The sequence below is a fragment of the Carassius auratus genome, chromosome 20, assembly GCF_003368295.1.
Source record: "Carassius auratus strain Wakin chromosome 20, ASM336829v1, whole genome shotgun sequence".
Classification (NCBI taxonomy): Eukaryota; Metazoa; Chordata; class Actinopteri; order Cypriniformes; family Cyprinidae; genus Carassius; species Carassius auratus.
The window spans coordinates 12,096,460-12,120,253 of NC_039262.1; the positions used below are offsets into that span (position 1 = coordinate 12,096,460).

At 38.1% G+C, this 23,794-nt stretch overlaps 1 protein-coding gene across 1 annotated transcript in view; it reads left to right on the forward strand.

The window, feature by feature from the left end:
• Window positions 1-23,560, forward strand: part of akap12b (A kinase (PRKA) anchor protein 12b) — a 39,864-nt gene extending 16,304 nt beyond the window's left edge. The window contains 3 exon segments of the mRNA XM_026291104.1: window positions 15,480-17,737; window positions 17,739-20,202; window positions 21,746-23,560. Of these exon segments, the coding sequence (XP_026146889.1) occupies window positions 15,480-17,737; window positions 17,739-20,198 (4,718 nt within the window). The 3' untranslated portion in view covers window positions 20,199-20,202; window positions 21,746-23,560.
• Window positions 23,561-23,794: the final 234 nt, after the last annotated feature.

The window sequence follows — 23,794 nt, forward strand, 5'->3', positions numbered from 1 at the left end:
CGCCTCCCAGCATCAGGGGTCTCTGTGTGTGTGAGGCTTAAGATGTGATCTTCATCTTTTTATCTGTGTGCCCTCTTTCTCCAACTTATCCTTCTCATAATACTCAGCAATCCTGAAGATGAGAACACCTACGTAGAGGCTCCAGTGAGTGGACACCAACATAGATCTCTTTAGTCCTGTGAGAAGACTCCAGGGCAATAATGCATACCATGTTTATTTTTACTTGTTCTTTGTGTTCCTTTCTTGCTTTTCAACTCAGAGAGACCACCGAGATGCTTCCCCCCAATAATATTTAGCAAGCATGACCTAGCTGACCCCTTGGGTGTATGTTTTTAATAAGCGAGCCTCATCACAGACATATATAGATGTATAGACATCTTAGGTGTCTTTAAATCTGGAGGTCAAATCACACACTTTGCTGAAATTTCATCATGAATAAAACAAAGAAAAGGAAGGCATATTGAAGAATAGCAAAATAAATGTATATAATGAGCCATGAATCTGTGTTGAATGGAATGCAATTAGCATTTTCATAAACAATCTTGAAAATAAAATGAGTAATGGTTTCATACAGTTTTTAAAGGTTAGTATGACAAATAGTGATTAAAGTGGTAAATCATCAAGCTTAGAAAAGAAATTGGTACTTTTGATTGTGTAAGAGACCAAAAACTGTCTTTATTTACTCTAATGTACACCCTAACTGTTACTGACTTGTTGAAGTTCATTATAGAAGACAGTGTAAACACATTTACACAAATAAATCCTGTTTCCTATTGTTGTCGCTTTGGATGCAATGAGATATTATATATATGCAAGTTTCAAGCATGACAATACCAGGACAAGCCCTTGAAACACTCCCGAAATGCCTCAATACAGGCTTTATTTAATCTGCATGATTAATGCTGTAATGCCAGCCAAGAGTATTTAGCCATAATTTTCTAGCATGCTCAGTGCAGCCATTTATTTTCTCCTGCATCCCCAGAGTGCCAGAAAAACCCCTGGAATGTTTTATAGAAACGTACTGGGAGAATAATGTGTGTGTAAAGTGAATGTGTTGATATATCTGTCTGTTCTCCATTGTTAAGAAACCTCCCAAAATATGATGCTGTCGGGTTTTAGTGCAACTTTACAATGGAAACCATGTACACAGAGTCAGATAAAGACAGATGAGAGAGAAGTATGATTATTTTGGTGTCCACACTGCCAAAAAAGTGCTATGGATCCCCAGCCAAAATCAACCAAGAAAAAAAAGTGCTTTCAATATTTAAAACACATTTTTACAATTTCCTTTAATCATCATCAAATGTTCAAATGTTCATGAATACACACCCATACAAGCTCACTCATTCACATGATTATACTAATGCACATATGTCAGCAGGAAATTACAAACACAGATTTACTTGCCTGACCTACATGTACAGACATGCAACAGTTACATGTATACAAAAGTTTGCAAATGAATTAAGTTCTCCCACCCACCCACTCAGACACACACACACACACACACACACACACATGCAAGCTGGCTGCCAGGCGTTTAGGAGGTGGCGACGTGAGAGAGTCCAGAGAGTGAGCTCAACCATTATCTCATACACAGTCCTCCCCCACCTATCCGTGTGTGTGTGTGTGTGTGTGTGTGTGTGTGTGTTTACTCTGATAGCAAATGAGTCTGTGTTCCATTATCAAACATGTTTTAACAGGCTCTATGTGATTATCTGTTTATCTTTGGAATTCAGTCTTGCTGGTATAAGTGTATCCCTTTACTGTATATTTTCCTTTTGCTATCCGTATGTGTGTTTGACCTATTTCTTCATAATTGTGTCCATAGAGAGCCTCTGAGATAGTTGACAATTGCTTAAGATTTTTTTTTATTGGTGTTAAGAATTTGAATCCAAAAGAGTGATTTGATTTTGACTGTGTGTGTGTGTGTGTGTGTGTGTGGTCAGTAATTCACTTCTTAGAATCTCTTTTCCAGATCTGTAGTATGATTTGAGGTCAGATTCCTGGAAAATTATGAGCATATTTTTATTTTGATTAAGCACCTGTTTTCTAGTTTAAAATAAAAGCTATTCAGGTCAGCGTCTTTTGAAGCCACACACAAATTACACAGATTTTTTGTGTGTGTTGAGATTTACTAGTAACTTGAGATTTTTCTTGACTAAACATTTGATACTACGTGTATGTTTTAGTAAAACTCGTGCTGTTGATCTGAGAAACACTCAGATGAGGAAAGTTGAGATGACATGAGAATGGAATGTGTGAAGTGTGGAGCGATGAAGGGCTGGGCAGAAAGAGAAAACCACAGGGAGAGTGTGAATATGTGTTTGATTAAGTGCAATTTAATTCCTTTAATTTGCAGCAATAAATTGTACAAATGCAAAGAGATATGAAGTGTGCATGAATGAAAAGAAATAGGAGTTTTCCCTGTAAAAGCATTAAAAGAGTCTAGTTTCATTATTGTATGGCTGTTAAACCTTCATCCTGACTGTGGATATTGACACAAGGATATTGAAAATGATATTTGGTCTAGGCAGACTGGGAATACATAGTTCAGGCAATCAAATGTTGGCTTGATGTTTTACATTACAACACGTTTACATAGAATCTCCCAGACCATTGGGTGATTAATAAGAAATGTGATCATCTCATATTGTGTCAGTGCACTCTCAGAAAAAAAGGTACATGGTGGTACAAATAATGTTCCTCGAAGGACGGTTTTGTACCTTTTTAATAATTGTACCCTAAATGGTACAGGAAAGACCTCTGATGAAACTGTTTGGTACCTTTTAAGGTACATCTGAAATGAAGGTACAAAATTGTTCTCACATCAAGGGTACATTGAATACCTGTCAACCTTGATAGACAGCTCCCTTATTATTACATTTGCAAATAGCATACAATCTCTGTGAACGAAAATGATTAAATCGTAAAGATATGAATAATTTACAGATTAAAATATTTAAATGAGTTTATACAACTGTCTTAAATGTACATTATCATAACAGTTCTGAAAATAGTGCTAAAAACATGTGAAAACCACTAGGAAACAGGTTTTGTGATATTTATAAAACAAAATACATGCAGTTTTTTTAATAAATATTTTAATAGACAAATCATGATTAAATACATTTATCATTGGTATCCACGCAATTTGTCTTTTGCTTTCCTTTGCAATCCAAACAAATTACTGTTTCATGCACGATTGGTTGCTGTGTTAAATAATTTGCATAGCAACAAGACACTGATTGGTCGAATTCGGCATCGCTGCTGCAGCCGTTACGGAATTTTCTGTCATTACGGAGAGCGGGAAGAAGCACTTCTGAAACACACGTCCAGGCATTTTGCTTCTGTCTTTTTCGACTTAAAAGCTCAAAAATATTAAGAAGCTGGATTTAAATGATCAAATAGTTTGTAGACGAAATGTAAAGGTGAGTTTTGATTATTTGTGTTTATAGTTTTTATATAATTAGTACATGTGACAAACAATTTAAATGTTTCAACTACTCAAAGCGAAATTAGAAACGTAAATTTAGCATATATGACAGCATGCAATGCTGTTATCCATTTGTGTACACGTTTTGACATTTTTAAAGCAGTTAATTACTTAAATATTACGTTACAATACACAATATGTCATAGGCATAGCAACACGACATTGATTGGCCAAAGAATTTTCAAACAGAACGAAGAGCGGGAAGCAGACGACCATGGCTTTGTCGTCGATGTCGTCAGAAGAACTCCTTTTAAAATTAACAGAGGCCGGACTCGAATTCTCAGAGGAAGAAAAGAGAAAATTCAAAGGTGAGTTTTATATTTAATCCAATCAAAAATGTATAAAATGTTACAGCTATTTAAGCATGGCATTAGCAAGTTTATTTAGCTTATGTACGAATCCAGTGCTATTAACCGTCCGCTTATAGTATAAAGTGATTTAGTTTGTGTGCTGCAATTCTGGTAAATTAAGTTATGCCTGGTTCAGATTAATTTACAAGATTTTTGTGTCAGTTATGATAGTCACGGTGTCTCGCCCACACACACTGTCGCTCACTCACTCGCGCACACACACACACACACACACACTCACTGTTGTTCGCTCACATACTCACTCACTCTTGACAGAACCGTCGTGGATGACCGTTAAAAATTAAACATGCTAGTCGTGATGTCGTGAAGCATCGCACTCGCGACATTGTTTGTCGCCTATTATGAAAGTGACGTGACATTCAGCCAAGTATGGTGACCCATGCTCAGAATTCGTGCTCTGCATTTAACCCATCCGAAGTGCGCGCACACACACAGAGCGGTGAACACACACACACTGTGAACACACACCCGGAGCAGTGGGCAGTTATGACACACTATACGAGATGAAACTATTGAATCTTGCGTCCCGACGCCCGTTGTGGTTTATGAATCCCCACGACACCCTGCGTCAAACTGATCTGTTAAATGTTATCGTGTAATCTGAACCAGGCGTTAAATTAACGTTTGACATTCGTTACACATACGGTTTCATACCTATTAAACTCTGTGCATTTCATGTTTTCAGCCCAAACCCAACTCTGATATACAAATAACGTCCGTCTTGTGCATGTTCAAAAAGTAGATATCTTGCAAAAGTCCAGACAAACTTGTGACGTGTGTTCTTTGTGTTCTGCCCATCAATCTTTCCCCGTGTTTAAAATAGTGTGATTAACGTTACCTGATTCTGCCCTATCTATAAGTCATATACATTTCATTCATTGTAAGTTTTTTGAAACTTAGCAAATGTCTCTTTGACTCTTAGATTTTGAAGTTGATGGGGAAACTGTCAGTGCTGGTCTCACGGATCACATGATAGCACAACTTTTTGAGAAGTCTTTTAAGAAGCAAGTTAAATTTATCAAACTTATCCAACAACTTGAAGAGAACCAGAGTGAAGAACCGTCTGAAAGTCTGACTACACCTTCAGCTTTGAGGCAAGTATTCGTATTGTTTTATTTATGTTCCCTTATATTTTCTTCTGATTGACTGATTTTCTTTAAGTCCTTAAATTTTGTATTATTTTTTTTGCCAGAATGACATTGATGTCAGTCTTGATAAAGCACAGTAAAACTGCACTTCAAAGTCTGAAAGATTTCACAGAAGTAACTTTATTAGAAGTCTATTAACCCAAACTCTGATGCTTCAAAACTTCAATAAAGAGATCGTAAAATAAGTCCAAATGAATTAAGTCGGTTAATTAATTTGTTTATTTAAAATCTGGCCATCATTTTATGTTACAAAAAGTGCATAATGCTGCTTATTTTTGTTGGTTTCGACATATAACTCTGTGAAGTGATTTCAGTATATGTGAGTACTTTTTGAACATTCCAGAACATTTTATCAATAGCTGCGTTTACATGGACACTTGTAATTTAATTGATGGCTCAATCGGACTAAAAAACCTTCATGTAAACACCTTAATCGATCTGATTTAGCTTGATCCGGATGAAATTTAGATCGGATTGAAATGGGCGGTTTATCCCTTTTGTAATCCGATCGAGAGAACCGGATTGAAAACCGAAACTGAAAGGACTGTGCAATGACGTTAAATAGCGTAATGACGTATGACGCGTGGAACGAGCTGTTCTTCCTGTTGAATAAAGTGTCATATTAATAAGTTTCCCGTCATTCTAAAATCCTAATTTCACTCGCGTCTCTGTGAAGTGAAGCAGGACAACGTCCCACCAGTCCTTGTTTTGGATTCTTATCCAAAGATGTCTGGTTTTGGCCGTGGTGAGGGGCATTTTTCCTGCGTGATCAATAAGCAGCACGGCAAAACGGTTAATCTGCTCTAAATTATGACCAGAGACAAATTAATATTATGTCTGCTGTTTAAAACAAATAAATAACCAATAGAGGAGAATATTTATGCACGAACAGCCGGAAACTCTGTATATTTGTGCAGTGTGCGCATGTCAAAACATCAAATACGATTTGAAACTTGTGACACATAAACGCGCACATCAACCTGATTACTTTATTTATCATTCATGTAAACACCTTGTTCGGATTCATCAATTGTATTTATTTCATTCTGATTGTGTCCATGTAAACGTAGCTAATGCTGTTAAAATTCAGAGATCATTTTGGTCACTATAATCGTGATATGAACATTTTTGTACTGTTTCATCTCTATTCTGTGTCATTCCTCTGTCTAAACAGCCAAGAGCAAAGAATTTCAGCCCCATTCCTCGTCTTCTCACTACCAAATTCCCAAAGGATGTTCAGTTAAAATTGGATAACAAAGAATCACGTCATAAGATCAGCACTTACCGGCATAAAATTGTACGAGTGCTGCACGAGACTATGGCTCAGCACACACTGTAAGTTTAATAAACACTATTTTGTTTTTTAAATTCCAAACACTGGTAAACATTTGTAGTAAATTTGCGCACTTTTTTTAATCTTCTGATAGATATCCTTCAAACAGTGACTATGTTTGTGCAGTCAAGGCTCTTATCTCCAAATACCCTTACCTGAGAGATGCAGAGGGAAATGGATATGTAAGTCAACTGTTTAATATTTATTTTTTAGACATTAAAGTAATATACAATTTATAGACATGCTTAAAAGGTCATGAAACCTGCTGTTTCAGCACCAGTTGGTTCTTGCTACAGTTAAATTTTTTTTTTTATTCTATTATGGCAATATTCACTAGTTCAGTGCTGAAAAATAGTATAAAGTTCCCATTAGAGCATGGTGTGTGAACTGTTGCTTTATACTATGGTGAGAAAATAAATAACATTAATTAAAATTAATTGTTTTTTGTTTTTTTTTTCGTATTTGTATTTGTTATTCCAGGAAATGGGTCGAATGCATGCCGTAAATTTAAGCCGGTGTTTCCAGGATTCCTTCAGCAAAATTGTGTCCAATGTTTTGAGTTTGGCTAAGGGGAAATCCGTTATAGAAGCACATTACATGGATGCCAGAAGAGAAGCTGTTGCAGAGAGTCTTTGTGGTATGCATGTTTTCCGTTTAGACAGCTTGTATTGAAAATACAAATTGAATATTGTACGTCTTTATACAGGCTATAAGCTGCCTGGGGGGCGGGATGTTAAATCACTAATTCGAGAGTAAAACGTTCACATTTTTTAAATAAGAAATTAATAATTATTTTTTAAAAAGTAGTTTTCGGCCAAGTGCATCTAGAAGTTTTGGCCCTGAATTTATTCGGTGCATCCCTGAAAGTAAGATGATATAAAAACTATTCTGGCTTAAGTGTAGATAGACAGTTGTAACTAGTCATTGGGAATATGAATTTAATCCAGATTTACTTTTGATGTTTGTAATATTGTTTTTTCCATTCTGTTTAGGAAGAACCAGCCACACCATATCCCACTGTACAGATTTTGGGAGCGTCTAACTGGAAACAGGTCTTCAGCGAGAAGAGAATTTTCAGCACTGTGAAAATGAAGGGATCTTTGCTGAGCAGTTGGGGTGGAGGACAGTGTTCTCTCTGCTTTTTGCACGTATTTTGTATTCAACCTTTCGTCCCTCATACAACAGGAACACACTACTCTTTCTCCAAAGGCATGTGTTGAAGCTAACTGCACCTGGTGACAAACCATTGCCAACTGCTGTTGTCAGGATTATTTTATCTTAGACTGAGAGGATGCCACGACCCTATGCATGTCCAAATTGTTCACAGACATTCATGAATATTGCTGCTTCCTTAAGCAAAAGACACCAATTCAAACAGTGTTGGGAGTTTTCATCAGAAAGCATGTTGAGTGATTATGAAAAAGTGACTGGAACAAGCATACGCACTCCATTTACATTTTTACCCAGAGAGCTTCAAAATACACTTAAAAGTCACAAAAGTTGTCAAGCCATAGATTTTGCAGGTAAAACACTTCAACGTGTAAATAATGTAAAGTACAGCACCAAAGATGTGTTTGTTATTGATGTTGTGCATACAGAGGAAGTTCCTTTATTCTTTCAGGTTAAGTACGTTTTCAGTGTAGATACATTGTGGATACTGTGTGGGAAACTGTTGCTCCCACAATCGTTTGACTCTCATTTCCATGCATTTCGTGTTTCAAATGATAAGGATTGGTTTTGTGTGATGCCAGCAGAGAAACTTGACCAACAGGCACTTGACCTTTATGTGGTTGATGACCATTTGTATGTAAGAGCCAGATATGCATAGTCACTCACCTACAAAACATTAGGTTTACATCTCATTAAAATGTTTATAATGCTATACATAATTTAATTACTCCTTTAAAACTGTTAATGTTATGTAAATTCAAGGCTATTGTGTGGAAGTTAAAAATTTAAAAGTCTAAGTTGTATTGTGAATAGCTTGTGAATTTTTATTGTAGATTGGAAAATGAAATTGACATTTGACATTTTAGTGAAATATTTTATATTATAAATGGAGAAATGTTTTTATGTTCTGTTAAAATTTTTTAAATCTTCATTGTAAAGTGTACAGATGTATTTACAAAACAAGAAATATTTGAACTTGTAACAAAGTATTCAAACATGTATTTATGTGTATTGTGAATAGCTTGTTTTTTTTTTTTTAGATGGGAAAATGAAATCGACATATTGTGACAATTTAGTGAAATATTTTGTAGCAAATGGAGAAATGTCCTGTTAAAAATGTTTGAAAACTTCATTGTAAACTGCAGAGATGTATTTTACAAAATAACCTGTAACAAAGTATTCAAATACAATGTATTTATGTGTATTGTTTCTCATATTAAATTGATTTTATTCAATAGAAAAATGGCCTTTAATAGTTCTTGAAGGAACATATTTGACACGATTAAGGTACAAAAGGGCTTGTCACTGGGGTGGTACCTTAAAGGATCAAATTTGTACCTTAGATAAAGGTACAATATTGTACCAGTAAGTAAAAAAAAAAAAAGGTACATTTTGGTTTTCCATGGTACAAATCATGTCCTTAAAGGTACAAACTATAATGGTACAAATTTGTTACTTCACATTAAGGTACAATTTTGTACCAGTAAAAGGTACTGCCCCAGTGACAAGGGTTTGTACCTTCTTTGGTACAAAATTGTACCTTTTTTTCCGAGAGTGTGAGATAAGTTTTGATCTAGTAGTACACTGATATATATATATATATATTTTAAACATGACAGTAATGTAATATTAGAAAAACAATCAGTTTTAAATAAATGCTGTTATTTATTTGAAAATCATACTAAAATGTATAACAAAAAATTATAAGCACTGTTTTCAACATTAAGAAGAAGAAATGTTTCTTTAGTATTAAATCAGCACATTAAAAGAACTGAAGACTGAAATAATGACTGCTGAAAATGTAGCTTTGCCGCCACAGGAATAAACTATAAATTGAAAAATTGTTAGCATAAGAGACATCTGTCAAAACATTTAAAAAAATGTTTGATTGTTACTGACCAAAAACTTTTGAATGGTAGTTTACAGTATATTGCAGTATCATTCATCTAGGTTAACCAAATGGACTACAGTCGTGAGGTGAATTATGATGTCATGAGTACAAGTTGTACCTAAAACTGTGACAGCTCATGGAGTAGTTATGCACTATCAATAATCTAAGTCATTATCATAGTGTCCTTTCTGAAAAGTGACAAATTAGCCCAGTGAAAGAAAATGACCTAATAGCGAAGGAAACTGGTGAGGGAAGAGGAAGTAATGATGCAAAAGCATGAGCGTGCTTCCTGCACAGCATTCCTCAACTTCCTCTATCAATAGAAAGCAAAGGAAATGGGAAGAATAAACAAGGAAAGCTTGATATAGAGATGGAGGAAGGTACAAAATGCTGAGGTGCTATTTTAAATATAATCTAGTGAGCGAAATCAGGTGAAAGTATAAAGTAGGAGACTGCTGGAGAGTTAGAGACAGTTCTCTGATCCTGGCCAGATCTTCACACAGCTCTCATTTCCTTTTCCTCCCATTATTTCGACATCATCTTCCTGGCCCAAGGAATGCGTGCACAGATGAGGGTGTGTGTCTGTGGAAGTATGTGAGTACGTGTGTGAGTTGGGGTCTGCAATGACGTCGCAGCATCCCCTGCAAGCCCCCAGGCCAGCGGGAAGCCCACCTCCACATGTTCCCAGCCAAAACAGACCGCCGACTGCTCACGCTTCTGCGTTTGATCACGTTTCCCTGATGCAAGAAATAAATGACTGATGTCATTCTGGGTATCAGTTTCACCATGACGGACTATGACTGTGATTAGCTGTTGGTATTTTATCACATTTTAGGCCTGCATCCGACTGGAATGGGTCATATGTGTCAGTTGTGTCTTTCTAGCCAAATCATCAAATATGACTCTGTTTATAAGTGATTCATTCAGGAAGAAGTAGAGTACAAGCTTCCTCTTTTGAGGAATGTCCATTACAGTAAAAGGGCGTGACTCACACTGTTTAGTGTGAGAGAGTATGTGCTTATTGAATTCCACTCGTATGGAGTCACTGGGGGCAAAAAGCCTTTCTCATATGTCAAATCCCTCTGATCTGAACCCAATGGTTCAGTCTGTTACTACAGATCACAACACAGTCTGAGGACGGCTATTCATCTACTATTCAAGAAGAATTTGCCCTAACTGTACCCTCTAGCTTTGCACCAAACACTTAAGTTAATGTGCAGCTCTGCAGTCCAGTAACTTAAAACATCACAATAACAGAGCAATCAAATCATTTGAGTATAACTATTGTTGTGGTAAAGTGAATTATACAGAAAGAGCTTTGGTGTAGTTAGGAGAGATAAAATACCAATCTTAACTGGATGAGTTTCCGTGTAGTCTGTAGGATCCAGACCAAACTGGATTAGAGTTGTTATCACCCACTTAGAAGAAGATTTTAGCTGGAATTCGCACATTCCATGAGAACAATGGCAAGGTGTGAGATGTCTGATTAGACCCTTGTATGCTGAGGAATTCTTCAGCCATCCTCCTTCAACAAAACTTGAATGAAACAAGCTGCCTCAGTTTACACTTTGAATGAACCATTAGCACTGTAGAGTGCCAGCCTCATTACATTAGCATTCTGGGAAGTCTGGGAAGCAAATTTGAAATAGAAAGTCACTTTGTGTGCTAACCTTTCACTTAAGAACAAGGACTTGTGTTGACAAAAATTCTACTGTCTAATTGTAATATATTCAGCTTGATATTCATCACAGTAAGCCACTAAATAGTAAATAATAATGAAATCATGTATTTCCTTTGTTTTTGTGACAGGTTTGTCAAACGAGTGCCAATGAAATTGAAACAAAAAATATTCAAAACTGGTTCAGTTTTGATTGGAAGTATTTATTGCTGGTATTTAGGCCCATGGGCTTAGAGTGATATAGAGGAGATATAAAGAGTGAGCAGCTGAGAGATACGATACATGGGAACATATTGTGAAGGTCCTCATTTCTCCCTTGCATTTTAAGTGTCATATAGATCCCGCCGTCTTGGATGAGAGACGGAAAGGGGAGCTGGAGCTCTGTGTAACATCATGTACAGAAATGCCTTTGATAACTTGAGTAATCTTCCCTCCCTTCACACACACACAAACACTCAGACATATTTTAATATGGCTTGACACTCTCTGTCATTTTGAACGGGAAATAAAAAGTTGGGTAAAGGAATGTTGGAGTTTGAGTAAGTGGGTGGAGGGAGTGTGTAAAGAGGAGTGGAGGGGGAAGGAAGAGGGAAACTCATTCAGTAGAGAGGGGCAGAGAACAGCTGAAAAGCCGAGGAGGAGGAGGAGGAGTGGGGGGTTTGGGGGGGCATGGGTGGGGTGGTCCCACATAGGACATGTGTCAGTGTCTGTTGAAATGTGTGTTACCCAGCCGTTCCCCTCATTCTCACCCAGAAACTCAGAAGAGGAGACGCCTGGCTTCAACACGAGCTTACGGGACAGAGAAAGAGAGGGAAACAAGAGGGTAGCTTTGAAGCCTATCAGCTGATTGTAGTCTGAGAGGAAACAGGACATTTAAAGGAAGGGAGTTCCAAAAACCATCACTGTCCGCTACAGTTAAACAGCAATTATTTTTCTCCTGAAAAGTAATTGCAAAGTTTATGAAATGCTCGGGACAATAACGCTAACAGGTGAGATGCATCTAAAATCTGACTTGTTACAGTTGAAATATATTATGGTTATTATAAGGGGACAGTTGGGGGCAGTAATAATTAAGATGGTTTGTTTAGGAAATTGGTTAAATTACAATGTGTTATTCAGTAATCAGTTAAATTTGTAGACAAATTCTAATATCGTCTGCCTGATCTGTAACTTGTGGAATCTTTGTATAGAGGGCAATGTTGTTAAATTATGTTTAATATGTTTTCGTGAGAAATTATTTCATTGATTTTTAATTTGAGCGATTAATTCACTTTTACTTGCATATCTCAAGGTTCGTTTGTATACGTGTTTCATTATTTTGCATTTCATTAAGCCTTAGAACATTTAAAACAGCAAGGATTCCTTAAAAGTAGTTTATAAAGTAGTGTTTATATATACTAACAGTGATGCTTAGAGTAGTGAAGTCATATCTCTAGTTTGTTAATGTAAAGCATTAATCTTTAAGAATTGGATATCAACCTGAACCTTAGAAGGATTTATCTGTTCTACAACTCATGTGGTATGAGAAAACAGTACATTTGGTGGGTTTATGCATGTACTATATAGAATTCTTGGAAATGTTGCAATCTGATGGGCTTCGGTGGTCTCAGATGTCCTTCTTTTTTGGAATTTTAATGAGATTTTTTTAGCCCCTCAGATCTTAGTCAGGGTTCTCGAGAGGTGGTGTGGTTGTATGGAATTGATTAAGTGCTGCACATGATATCAGATAGTGTTTTGATTAGCTGGGAATGTTTATTAGGATTTTGTGTGGATTTTCTTATCTTTATATTTATGTCCATTTAATCAGTTTTCCCTAAATTGACCATTTTGTTTTGTTTTAATTGGCTTAAATTTCATAAATACAGAGCATTGCAGGTTTATTAATGTGCTTGTTTACTTAATGAAGTTATTGAACTTCCAACAAGTGGATATTGGGTTGTAATAGTTATGAAATGATTGTTTCATGATTCCCATCTATGTCAAAGGGAATCACTAAAGTGTAGTTATTTGGTGTGGGAGGTGGGGTAGTTGTCCTGGTAGGGGTCCGTCTACTGCTGATTCTTCCTGTAACTTCCCTAAACTCACAGACTCCACTAATGAACAGCCTGTGTTTGCATGTAACAGCATGGGGTAGGGGGTTGTTGACCATTACCTCAGACCCATCTCAACAAACATCCACCCCTCCCCCGTCTCTCTAGACTATCACACCACTGTGATTTCAGATGGCATTTGCACCCACCCATTCCAAAACTCTCACCCACAATTCCACACATTAACAGCCACAACAGACATGCTATCAAATTGCTTGGCGTGACTTTCCCCAGTCTAAGCCACCATTGCGACAAAGGCAAATGTACGACTGGTGGTTTCACCAAGTCTTTGACCCATTTTGTCTTTCATACTTGTGTAAAAATACATTTGCACATATACAGCGCCTCCCTGTCTCCAGCTGTGTGAGGCAACAGCAGTGTGTCTTTCTCCATAAAAATGTGTGTCCTTCATTTTTAAAACATTACTACAGTGTAAGAAGAAACCTCCTGGAATGTACCCATAGGAGATGATTTTACAATTATGGAAAGATGATTTAATAGCATATAATCTTTAGCTGCAGATCTGTGAATTTAGTTTAAATATATTTGTGGGCCTCTTTCTAAATGTTTGCATAATAACTGTACTACTCTGACATTTTGATCCCAACTTTACTTGTACAGCCGGGAATGTTTAAACTATAAGACTTTCTAATTGTTTTGCTAATCAGTCTTCCATATCACCAAGACTGAGAAGTTTTATCTGTCATTCTATATGGCTTCCCATAATGCCCTTTTCCCTTTTTACAATAAGGATTTTCGTCATGGTAGTTTAAGTTCCAGTATGGACAATAGTGTGGTCCCCCCCCCCCCTTTTATCACAAGCAGGAAGAAAATCCAGGGGCCCATTGTGAAACAAAGAGGACAACACAATACAGTCTTCCTAAGCTGTAGTTTAGAATTTGGTTTGGTCTGTTGTTGGGGGTGGGGGTGGGGGGGGGGGGTGTTGTATTGTAGGGGGATGGGGATGGCTGTACAACAATGAACTATGGGATTTGGTTTGTGCTTCACTAAATTTAAAGCATTGAAAACACAGATCCACTTTTAATGTTTTATACCAACACAAAATGGGCTGATAAATGTAAGCGAGTGACCACAACAGCATAAAGAGCATCAACATTTTAATGGCTGTCTGTTGTCCTAAGGGTCTGTTATGATGGCAGTCTGTAAATATGAGCCATTCATGTTGTTTAGCTGTAAGATTTTCAAGTTTAAGGTAATCAGTCCAAGACTTTAACAGTCACATAAAAAATAAACCATTCATGAACAATTTATTGATCATTCTGATCTCTGGCTTAAGTTGTTTTGTTTGATAAATGGTTAGGTGCCACTTTATCTCTGCCTGTGTCATACAAGTATGTAGGAAGCCAAGTAATGTGATATCCGTGCATTAAAAATGCTTGGAATTTGTTTTTAAAGTCACTGGGTGGGTTTCAGACCCCAGAGCAAGAGCAAGCAAAGCCAGATGTGAACAGTCCCTTGCTAGGTTGGATGTCAAAGGAAAACTGGGCCTCTAGGAGGCTCACACTACATGCAAACTCGACTCCCTCTTGTCTAACCCCACACCGTCAAAACCAACCCACTCTTTTCAAACCACAGATAAGCAAGGGAAGAATTCAAGATATAATGAGTGTTTGTTCTCCTGTTTACCCCACCTGTTGCAATTTTGTTTTATTTTTCATCTTTGGAAGCTTAAGAACTGGGCAGATAAACAGGCTTACTGAAGATTATTAATGAAGTGACGTCATTATGTGTTTGTTGTGCTTTATCAAATAAGGTCAATTTCATAGTCCAAAAGTTTGGCAACATAGCCTGCATAACTGTGAAGCTTACAACATGGAAATTTCCGCTGGTTGCTTTGATGTTAAATGTTGTTATCATTCCCCAGATTATAATTTTTTTTTGGTGCTCACAAGAAAGAGACCAGAAAATGTAAATGTAATATCAAATTGCCATCATATGCCTAATTAAATCTGAACAGGGGTTGCATTTTTTTCAGGTTTTCTAGCAATGTGGCTCTGATTTCCTTCAATTGCCACAGCCCTCCATCTTGAATTATTTATATCGCTAGATCATGTATTTTGCTTTTATAACTCTTAACTTGTTTTTCTACACTTAGCCCTGTTGAAAACTAGCTATCCATAAGAGACAAAAAAATTGACTTTATGAATGTTATGATATTTAATGAACGATGATAATTTGATTTATGCTATTTCATAAGTGTGAACTTAGGTAACTTGAAATACTGTAACTGAAATAAATATACTAAAACATTTACTAAAACTTTGCATATTTTTCCTTACAGTTGGCCAGACGGAAACCATCACCCAAACAGAAGATATCCCTGAAACAACCGAGGTGCATCAAGAAGAGGTTGCCCCTCAGGTTAATGGAGAGAAAGAAGACAATTCTGCAAATGCAGATGAAATTACAAGCACAGAAGAGAAGGCAGAAGAGGAAAAACAAGAGGAGGTCAATGAGGTGGGCTTCAAGAAGATCTTCCGTTTCGTTGGATTCAAGTTCACACTGAAGAAAGACAAGAATGAGAAGACTGAGCCTGTGCAACTGCTGACAGTGAAGGAAGCAGAGAGTGGTGCAGATACATCTTCTGAGGACAAGAAAGAGGAACCTGCAATAGAGGAAGACAAATCTGTGGAAGACAAGTCACCAGAAACTACAGAAAAAGAGCAAGACAAATCCCCAGAAACTACAGAAAATGATCAAGAGGCCACGCCTGAAGAAGTGACTGATAAGGCAGAAGAACCAGCAGACAAAACTGCTTTTGAGGCCCCATCAGATACTGAAAAGTTAAGCGAGGAGGTGACTGAAAAATCTGCTGAAGAAATAGGGACAGAAAAAGAACCAGAGAAAGAACCAGAGCCAGAAGCACCAACTGAATCGCCCACAAGTCCACCATCTCAAGAGACACAGAGTCCCTTTAAGAAATTTTTCACTCAAGGAATCTTTTCTAACCTGCGGAAAAAGGCGAGCTTCAAAAAGCCCAAAGATGAGGAGCCCATCAAGGAAAAATCTGCAGAGGAGGACATTAAGGAAACTGAGGAGACACCAGATGGTGTTGTTGAAGGTACAGAGGAACCTAAAGTAGACGCAGAGAAAGAACAAGCTGAGGGTGAGCAGATAGAGAAACTTTCAGAAAAGGTTGAAACTAAACCTGAAATAACAACTGAAACAACTTCCACTGAGACAGAAGAGCCACAAGAACTTAAAGTTGAAGCTGAGGCTACAAGTGAAGCTGAAACTCTGACTCAGACTGAGACTGCTGAAGCTCCAGCTGCTGAAATTGCTGTTGAAGTTCAACCCACCGATGATTCAAAACCAAGTGACAAGCCAGATGTTTCAGAAGCAGCAACAACTGAAGCTGAAATCCTGTCCTCTCAGGAGAAACCCAAGGCTCAGGGAAGCCCACTTAAGAAGTTGTTCACAGGAGCAGGGCTAAAAAAGCTGTCATCCAAAAAGCAGAAGAGTAAAAAAGAAGCAGAGTCAAAGCAAACAGAATCAAGTGAACAAGTTGCTGAAAACATCCAGTCATCCACCGAGTCAGCTGAGCCCCAGAAACCTGACAGTGAAGCATCTTCTCCAGAAGAATCTGGTGAACATCTTGTAGGGGAGGTACCTCAAGCCGAGGTGGCTCATGCTGAGGTGGCTCAAGCCGAGGTTGCTCAAGCTGCAGAGACTGAAGGTGAACCAGTCCCTTCTGACAGTGAGAAGAAGAAAGATGGAATTTTACCTTGGTCCTCTTTCAAAAAACTAGTCACTCCAAAAAAACGTGTCAAAAGGCCCTCTGAGAGCGAAGATGAAGCACCTGGAGACAAACCCAAATCTTCTACCCTATCTTCAACAGAGAGTGCTGTCTTTGATGAGAAAGTTGATGAGCCTAAACTTCCTGAAGAATTGTCCCCTGAGTCTAAAGAAGAGTCACAGTCAGAATCAAAGGCTGAGCCAAAAGTCGAAAAGCCTGAACCAACTGCAGAGGAACCAAAAAGAAAAATGGATACATCTGTGTCCTGGGAAGCCCTTATTTGTGTGGGCTCAGCTAAAAAAAGGGCCAGAAAGACTTCTGATTCTGACGACGAAGAACCTAAGATTGAGGAAGAATTGCAGGAGTCAGGAGAAGAGCAGACAAAGACCGCTGAGTCCCCTCTTGTAAGCTCTGGTGAAGCTGATCATGAGAATTTGGCTTCTTCACCTGAACCAGAAGAAGAACTTGTGTCTACCTGGGAATCTTTCAAAAGGCTGGTAACCCACAGAAAGAAACCTAAAGCAGAAGACAAGTCAGATGAAGCCTCAGGCCCAGAGCATACAACATCTGACAGTGAAGCCCCCAAAGAAGAATCCTCGTTCTCTTTGAGGAAATTGATTCCACGCAGAAAGAAGAAGTCTGATGGTAAACAAGAGCAGATCTCTTCTGACATTGGCTCTGCAGAAGATGATTCTGACACTCCAGCTGTGGTACCTCTTTCAGAATATGACAATGAACCACCTGCAGAAGTTGCAGTTACGGGGGAGGAAGTGAAGCAAGAATCTGCACCAGTCACCCAGGCAAAAAGCATTAGCTGAGGATAGATCACCATCTTGGATTTCAACCACTGTGGAAAATGTTGAGGATGAGACAGAGGGAAAGCAGTTGAGTGACATACCTGAAGAAGGAGACACAGCTGCCACACCCAAATCGGCAGATAACACTATTGCAGAGGACATTGTTGAGCTTACTTCAGAAGCAGTTACAGCCCTTGAACAAGTAGAGGAGACTGAAATGGTTTCTGCTGTATCACGCGTTACAGCATCCCCAGTTACATCAGGTGAGACAACTCCTGTCCCAGGTGATGGTGTAGAGAAGAAGACAGATGTAGTACTTCAAGAAGCTGTGGAAACTATCAGTGTTACCACAAGTGCCATGGCTGTCACCATGACTAAGGAACAGGAAGAAGTAATTGCAGTCAGCACTGATGTTCTTTTGGTCGAGTCAGCTATCAAGGAAGAGAAAACAGTCTTGGTTGCACATGAGAAAACAGAGGCAACTACTGTTTGCGTTGGCCTTGATACTAGTGAAATAAAGGCGGTGGAGGAAGAAAGCCTTACTCAGAAGCCTTCAGTGGAGTCGGTAACAGTTGTTAGCCAAGTGCTTGTCACAGAGTTGGCTGTTGAAGACAAAACACAGGAGCCTGAACAGGCCAGTATGACTGAGGATGAGGTTCATGAGGCTCAGATGAGTGGAGGTCAGACAGAGCTCAAAGAAAATGTGGTTAAGGAGAAAGCACAGTTTGAAGAGATAAAGGAGACATCTGAAGCTGAGGCTGTGACTGATCTCCAAGAAGTAGCAGCAGTCAAAGTAGCCCTCATCAATGCTGTACAACAGGAACCAGAGTTTCTTGAAGAGCCAGTGGTGGCAGAAAAATCCCCTCAGGTTGAGGCTGCAGGTCCTGTGGAACCAACTGTTGAAGAGTCACCCTGTGCCCAAACTGTAGAAGTCACGGAAGTTGCTGTTGCTGAAGGTGAGAAAGTGCAAGAACTGGAGGATGTTAAAGAAGCTAAAGCCACAGTTGAGGTAGTGTCTGTGGAAGGAGTTGCTATGGCTGTGACAGAGGAGGTCATGGCGACCCTTCCAGAGGTGCCTGCTTCTCAAACTGCTGGGTCTACAGAAGATTCCATTCCAGTTGTAGCCACCACTGAAGAATTTGCAGTCATCAAAGAGACTGTTTGTATTACAAACTCAACATCTGAGACAACAGAATCTCATTCAGCAGCTCTAGCTTGTGAAACAGTTATGGAAAAGGTTCCTCTTGTTCTTCCCACAGATGACCAAAAAATCCAGGTTAAAGTGAATGATGCCGAGGTTGGCTCTGCTCAAGAAGTTATTGAGAAAAGCTTAGAAGTAACCTCAACGAAAGTTAGCGTTTTGGTTGAAGAAGTAATTGAGAATATGAAAGAAGAAACTGAAGTGATCCAGGCAACCCAAGTGACAGAAGCAGAAATCATTGAGAAACAGAGCAGTGTTATTGTTCAAGAGGTCATTCAAAATGTTGTAGAGAACATTGCTGGGGCACATGCAGAACAAAAAGTGTCTGCTGAGAAGGAAGAAAACTGTACCACATCAGTCGATGTCAAATTTGAAGAGGCCCCAGTGGTTTCTGGAATGGGTGAGGAAAAAACTTCAACAGAAGTCGTTTTGGAGGAAAAAACTCAACTGGAAACAAGCCCAGAGAAGCCAAAAGCATCTGATGATATTTGCAAAGATGATGATGAACGAACACGCATTGTTACTGAGAAACCAATGAAAACGGTCAATGACACCATCCTGATTACAGAAACGGTCACCGTTTCTATCACAGATGAAATCCAACCTCAAAATGAGGAAGTTGCCACAGTCTCTGTGGAAGATGTGCATCATGAAACAGAGGTAACAAAAAGTGAAGTCGAACTTAAGCAAGCAGAAGAGAAAAAGCTTAGTAGGACCACAGAAAGTGAAGAAGGAAAAAGTCAAGTTGAATCACATCCCAAGGAAGCACCAGCAGAAATCCAGCAAGAGACACAAGCTTCAGAGGTTTCAGAAGCCATACCAGAAGAAAAGATGACAGAAACATCTGCTGTAGGTGAAAGTCAAGACCAGATTGTGGCTGAGCAGTATCAAATGGCACAGGAGGTACAGATTGAGACTGTACAGGAATTTAACGTTGGTGTCATAAATGTCATAAATGCAGATGATGTACCTGTTCAAGACACTGAGACAAACATGAAAGAAGAAAGTTCAGAGGGCAAGGAATCAGTAGAAGACAAGCTTCAAAAAGACTTGGAAGAATCTCAAACAGAGGTTTCAACACAGGACACAACAAACCAGGAAGAGTCAAGAGATCCAGACTGTCAAAAGACAGATCCTAAAAATGTACCTGCCAAACTGGAGACTGCTACTGATAAGTCCGTAAATGCTGTTGCAGTAGAGGAGGTGATGGAGGAGATCGGGAATGAGATTGAGCAAGTCTCCTCAGAGGTTGTCACAGTCTCGTGAGCAGGTTAGTCTTTATTCATTTAATGAAACTGATTTTTAGAAATGTAAAGCAAAACAGTTGAATTACAACATTTCCAAAGGTAGTTTTGACCATTAAAGAAAGTTCCACATTCCTTATCTCAGTTTTTGCATGGTGCCTTTTTGAAAACCTCAGTGGATCTTAGTTTTATTAGGGGTAGATTTCCATTTGGAGAGATGAAAAAGCTTTTGTTCCATGTACCAGTAACCAAGGGACCTTCAATATCAAAGCAGGAATGCCGCTGCCTGACCCTTCACTTTGTATGCTGGGTCTTAGAGGGAAGCCGTGTGAAGAAAGATGAACTTTTGGTGAAAGACCGAGTATAATTCCCCACCCCCTCCCTAATGCACTCTCTTCCTCTCATCAAAGCCTTCAATATGTAGTTAGAGAGCCAATTCATCTGAAAAAGTGATCAAATACAACCCTTAGAAGTGTCATATCAGTACATGAGCAGAGAGAATAAAACTTAATTGCAAGATTTATTTTTTCCAATAGCTAAAGCCTAGGAGAGTTAAATAATCCTATACAGTAATTCATTTAATACCTAATGTCAGTTTTACCAAGAAATTTGTATTATAGAATACTGGCTTATAAGATTTGAAGGGTAATACTACATTACAGTAAGTAGATTTATATGTGCAGTTATAATTGAGCTACAGCACATTTTTTGTGTAGTCAAACTACAGACTTCATCTGTCCTTTAAATATTAAATTAAATGCATAAACATTTATTTGAAGGGTTAAATGCATGTTGCACGCTACCTGCCTTTTAGAGGATGTGGACAGTGCTGAGGTCAGTTTTAGTTAGATTAATATTTTAACATGCTTTACAAAGCCAAACTACATCTGTTAGTACGACTGTGTTTACATGATATTTGAAAAAGATGAATTATTATATTAGTATGACTTGTCAAAGGCGAGTAAACATATTATCCTCATGATGCATATTATGTTTAAAAATGGTTATTCGCATTTGTTATAAAAAAAAACTGAACAAACAAATGCCCTAATGTAAAGTGTGACCAAAAGAAGAAGGGATGAGAGAAGAGACCTGGGTGTGTCTGATAAATGTTTGATGAGTGCTAATGCAGCACTGCAGAGCAGAGGCTGGTGAAACATAGCATCACAGCATTAGCTTTGGTGCACTGCTCACTCTCTTCCTTCTCTCTCTCTCTCTCTCTCTGACTGCCCCCTTTGCCTTGGTTACTTGTGCTGCTGAGTCATACAAACAGAGTGAGACAATGGTTTGGAGGCACAGAAGATGCAGTGCAGATGGAAAGATCCATTCATAAGCATTAATATGAAATAATGGATGACAAAGTAACATAATAGGATAGCAGCTTGTCATGCTAAAAAGCTGTGAGAAAAGAAAAGTGTGCACAATGCAGTTTTGAAATACCGTAGTATTTGAATTAGCATTAGCAGAATTAGCATCGTACATTCGTAACCATAAAACGTATTGCAAACAAAATGCTGATGTGCTAGAGATGTTATTTTTTTTCTCACCATTTTCCTTTTTGTCTTGCAGTCTGCATGTAAAAAGCAGTCATATGTCTGGGGCACAGAGTTTTCCAGAAAGCAGTAAGTGAGTGGCAGCATGGAGGACACCAAGAGACAGTGCTCTGTACCAGCTCCCAGAGCAAGAGACTCAAGGCCAATCTCCCTTCTCTCTTTCTCCTTTAATCCATCGATTCATCCCTCTTATCCTTTTTCCAAATTCCCCATAACTCAGCTGCCATATCACATGGTCTCTCACCTCACTGGACTCATTGAGGGATGCCCCATACCCCCAGTTTTGCCAAACTGCATCAGATGTCATTTTCCCACCTGTAACCTTTTGTGATGAACATTTTCTTTTATATTATTAGTTCTCAGCAGTCTGTCGAATGGGGAGTTTATGAATGTTTGGTTCTTGAACGAGCGTACATGTGTGTCTGGTTGCAGTCGGAGGGTTGTGTTTTGTAGATTGTATTTATATCTTAAGATATTCTCTTAACCCTCAAAAATGTTCTAACCTTCTAAAACAACCATTGAAGTCATGATGTCATGCTGGTGTAAAACTACAAAATACTTAGACAAGTAATTTTAACAAACATGGTACAGATACACCCTGTACAGCTATAGCAAATGAAAAAGTGCATAATATGCTGTGGCTGAAATGTGAAAATGAGGTAAAAAAAAAAAAATTCAGTTGACTCTGAAACAAATATCCCGCCATTTTCATCTCCATTCTTACTGTAGATAAACCACTTTTTCGTCCCTTACTGTGAAATGTTCTTTTTGTTACGTATGTTTATCATGTACAATCATAATGAACGATTTCACCATTAATGTGTGACATTTGAGATTTTAAGAGTCTGATGTTCAGTTTGTTTGCTTTTAGTGGCACTCTGTGAAAATAGATGCTCACGATGATGACATGCCTGCATGAATAGGGAACTTTTAACTTTTAGAAAAGGCATATTATGGTCCTCAACGTACATGTGCACTTCACTGTTTAACAGCCTTAGCGAATGCATGTTTCAACACAAAAAATGCACCTGAGGTTAAAAGAAAATTGTGAAATAGTTGTGCGAGGAGAATTATATTAATGCAATGTATTGGTAAACTATCCAACACAGGTTATACGTGGTGGTTTTAATTCACAGATATGTGGGTATTCAGTAATGTAGTGTTGAATATTTTTTTGCATTCCTAATCTCTTTATCAAGGAATGTTGTTTCTTTGAAAGACATGGTAGATGCCTTACTGTCAGTTTGTTTGAAATGAGTATATATAGCCATACATGCAGACAGGATAACAAGGAACGCATTTCAAAATCAAATGTAAATTAAAGGCGTGTATTTGGATGAAGATGGTGGCAAACTGTAAAGGAAAATTTAGTTCAAGTAAATTCAGGTTGCTTTGATCTCTAATAAAAAAGTTGTTGTTTTTTTGTTTTTGTGAAAGTGCATATACCAAAATTCGAGCAGTCGAAATGTGTACAGGTTATCGTTCAAAAAGTAGGCAAATGACTGCACAGGGTGCATTATCTTGAAATAAAATAAAAAAAACCAACAGCTTTGCTACTACTGTCAAGCTTTGAATGAACAGCCCACTCACATTCTTTTTTTTTCGCGTTTTATAATACAGTCTACTGTGAAGCTCCTCTAACATTTGTACAAATTGTATACCTATGTACCTTAAGTCATATTGTAATATTAACAAATAACCAACGAACGCATTAAGGACCGTTATATAGCAGTAGCATGAGCCTCGCCTCTTTTTGTATTCTTCAAGCTGTTAATAGTATGGGTTCAAAATCATGTCTATATTTCATTCAAATAAAGCTAGTGTAAATCAAGCCCGCGTTCTCCTTGCCCTTTGTTCTGTTTGTGTGTGTTGCTAAGTGTTTCGGGAATAGAGAAAATACAAACTAATAAGTATATATAACTCAACTGGATTTGGGTAATATTTAAGCGTTAAAATTCCAGTTTTTGCAAGTACATACAAAACCCAATGGTGCCATCTTGTGGCTCACACAACCAGACTTAGGATTTAAAAAAAATAAGTAACTGCTATTTTATTAAAAGATTGG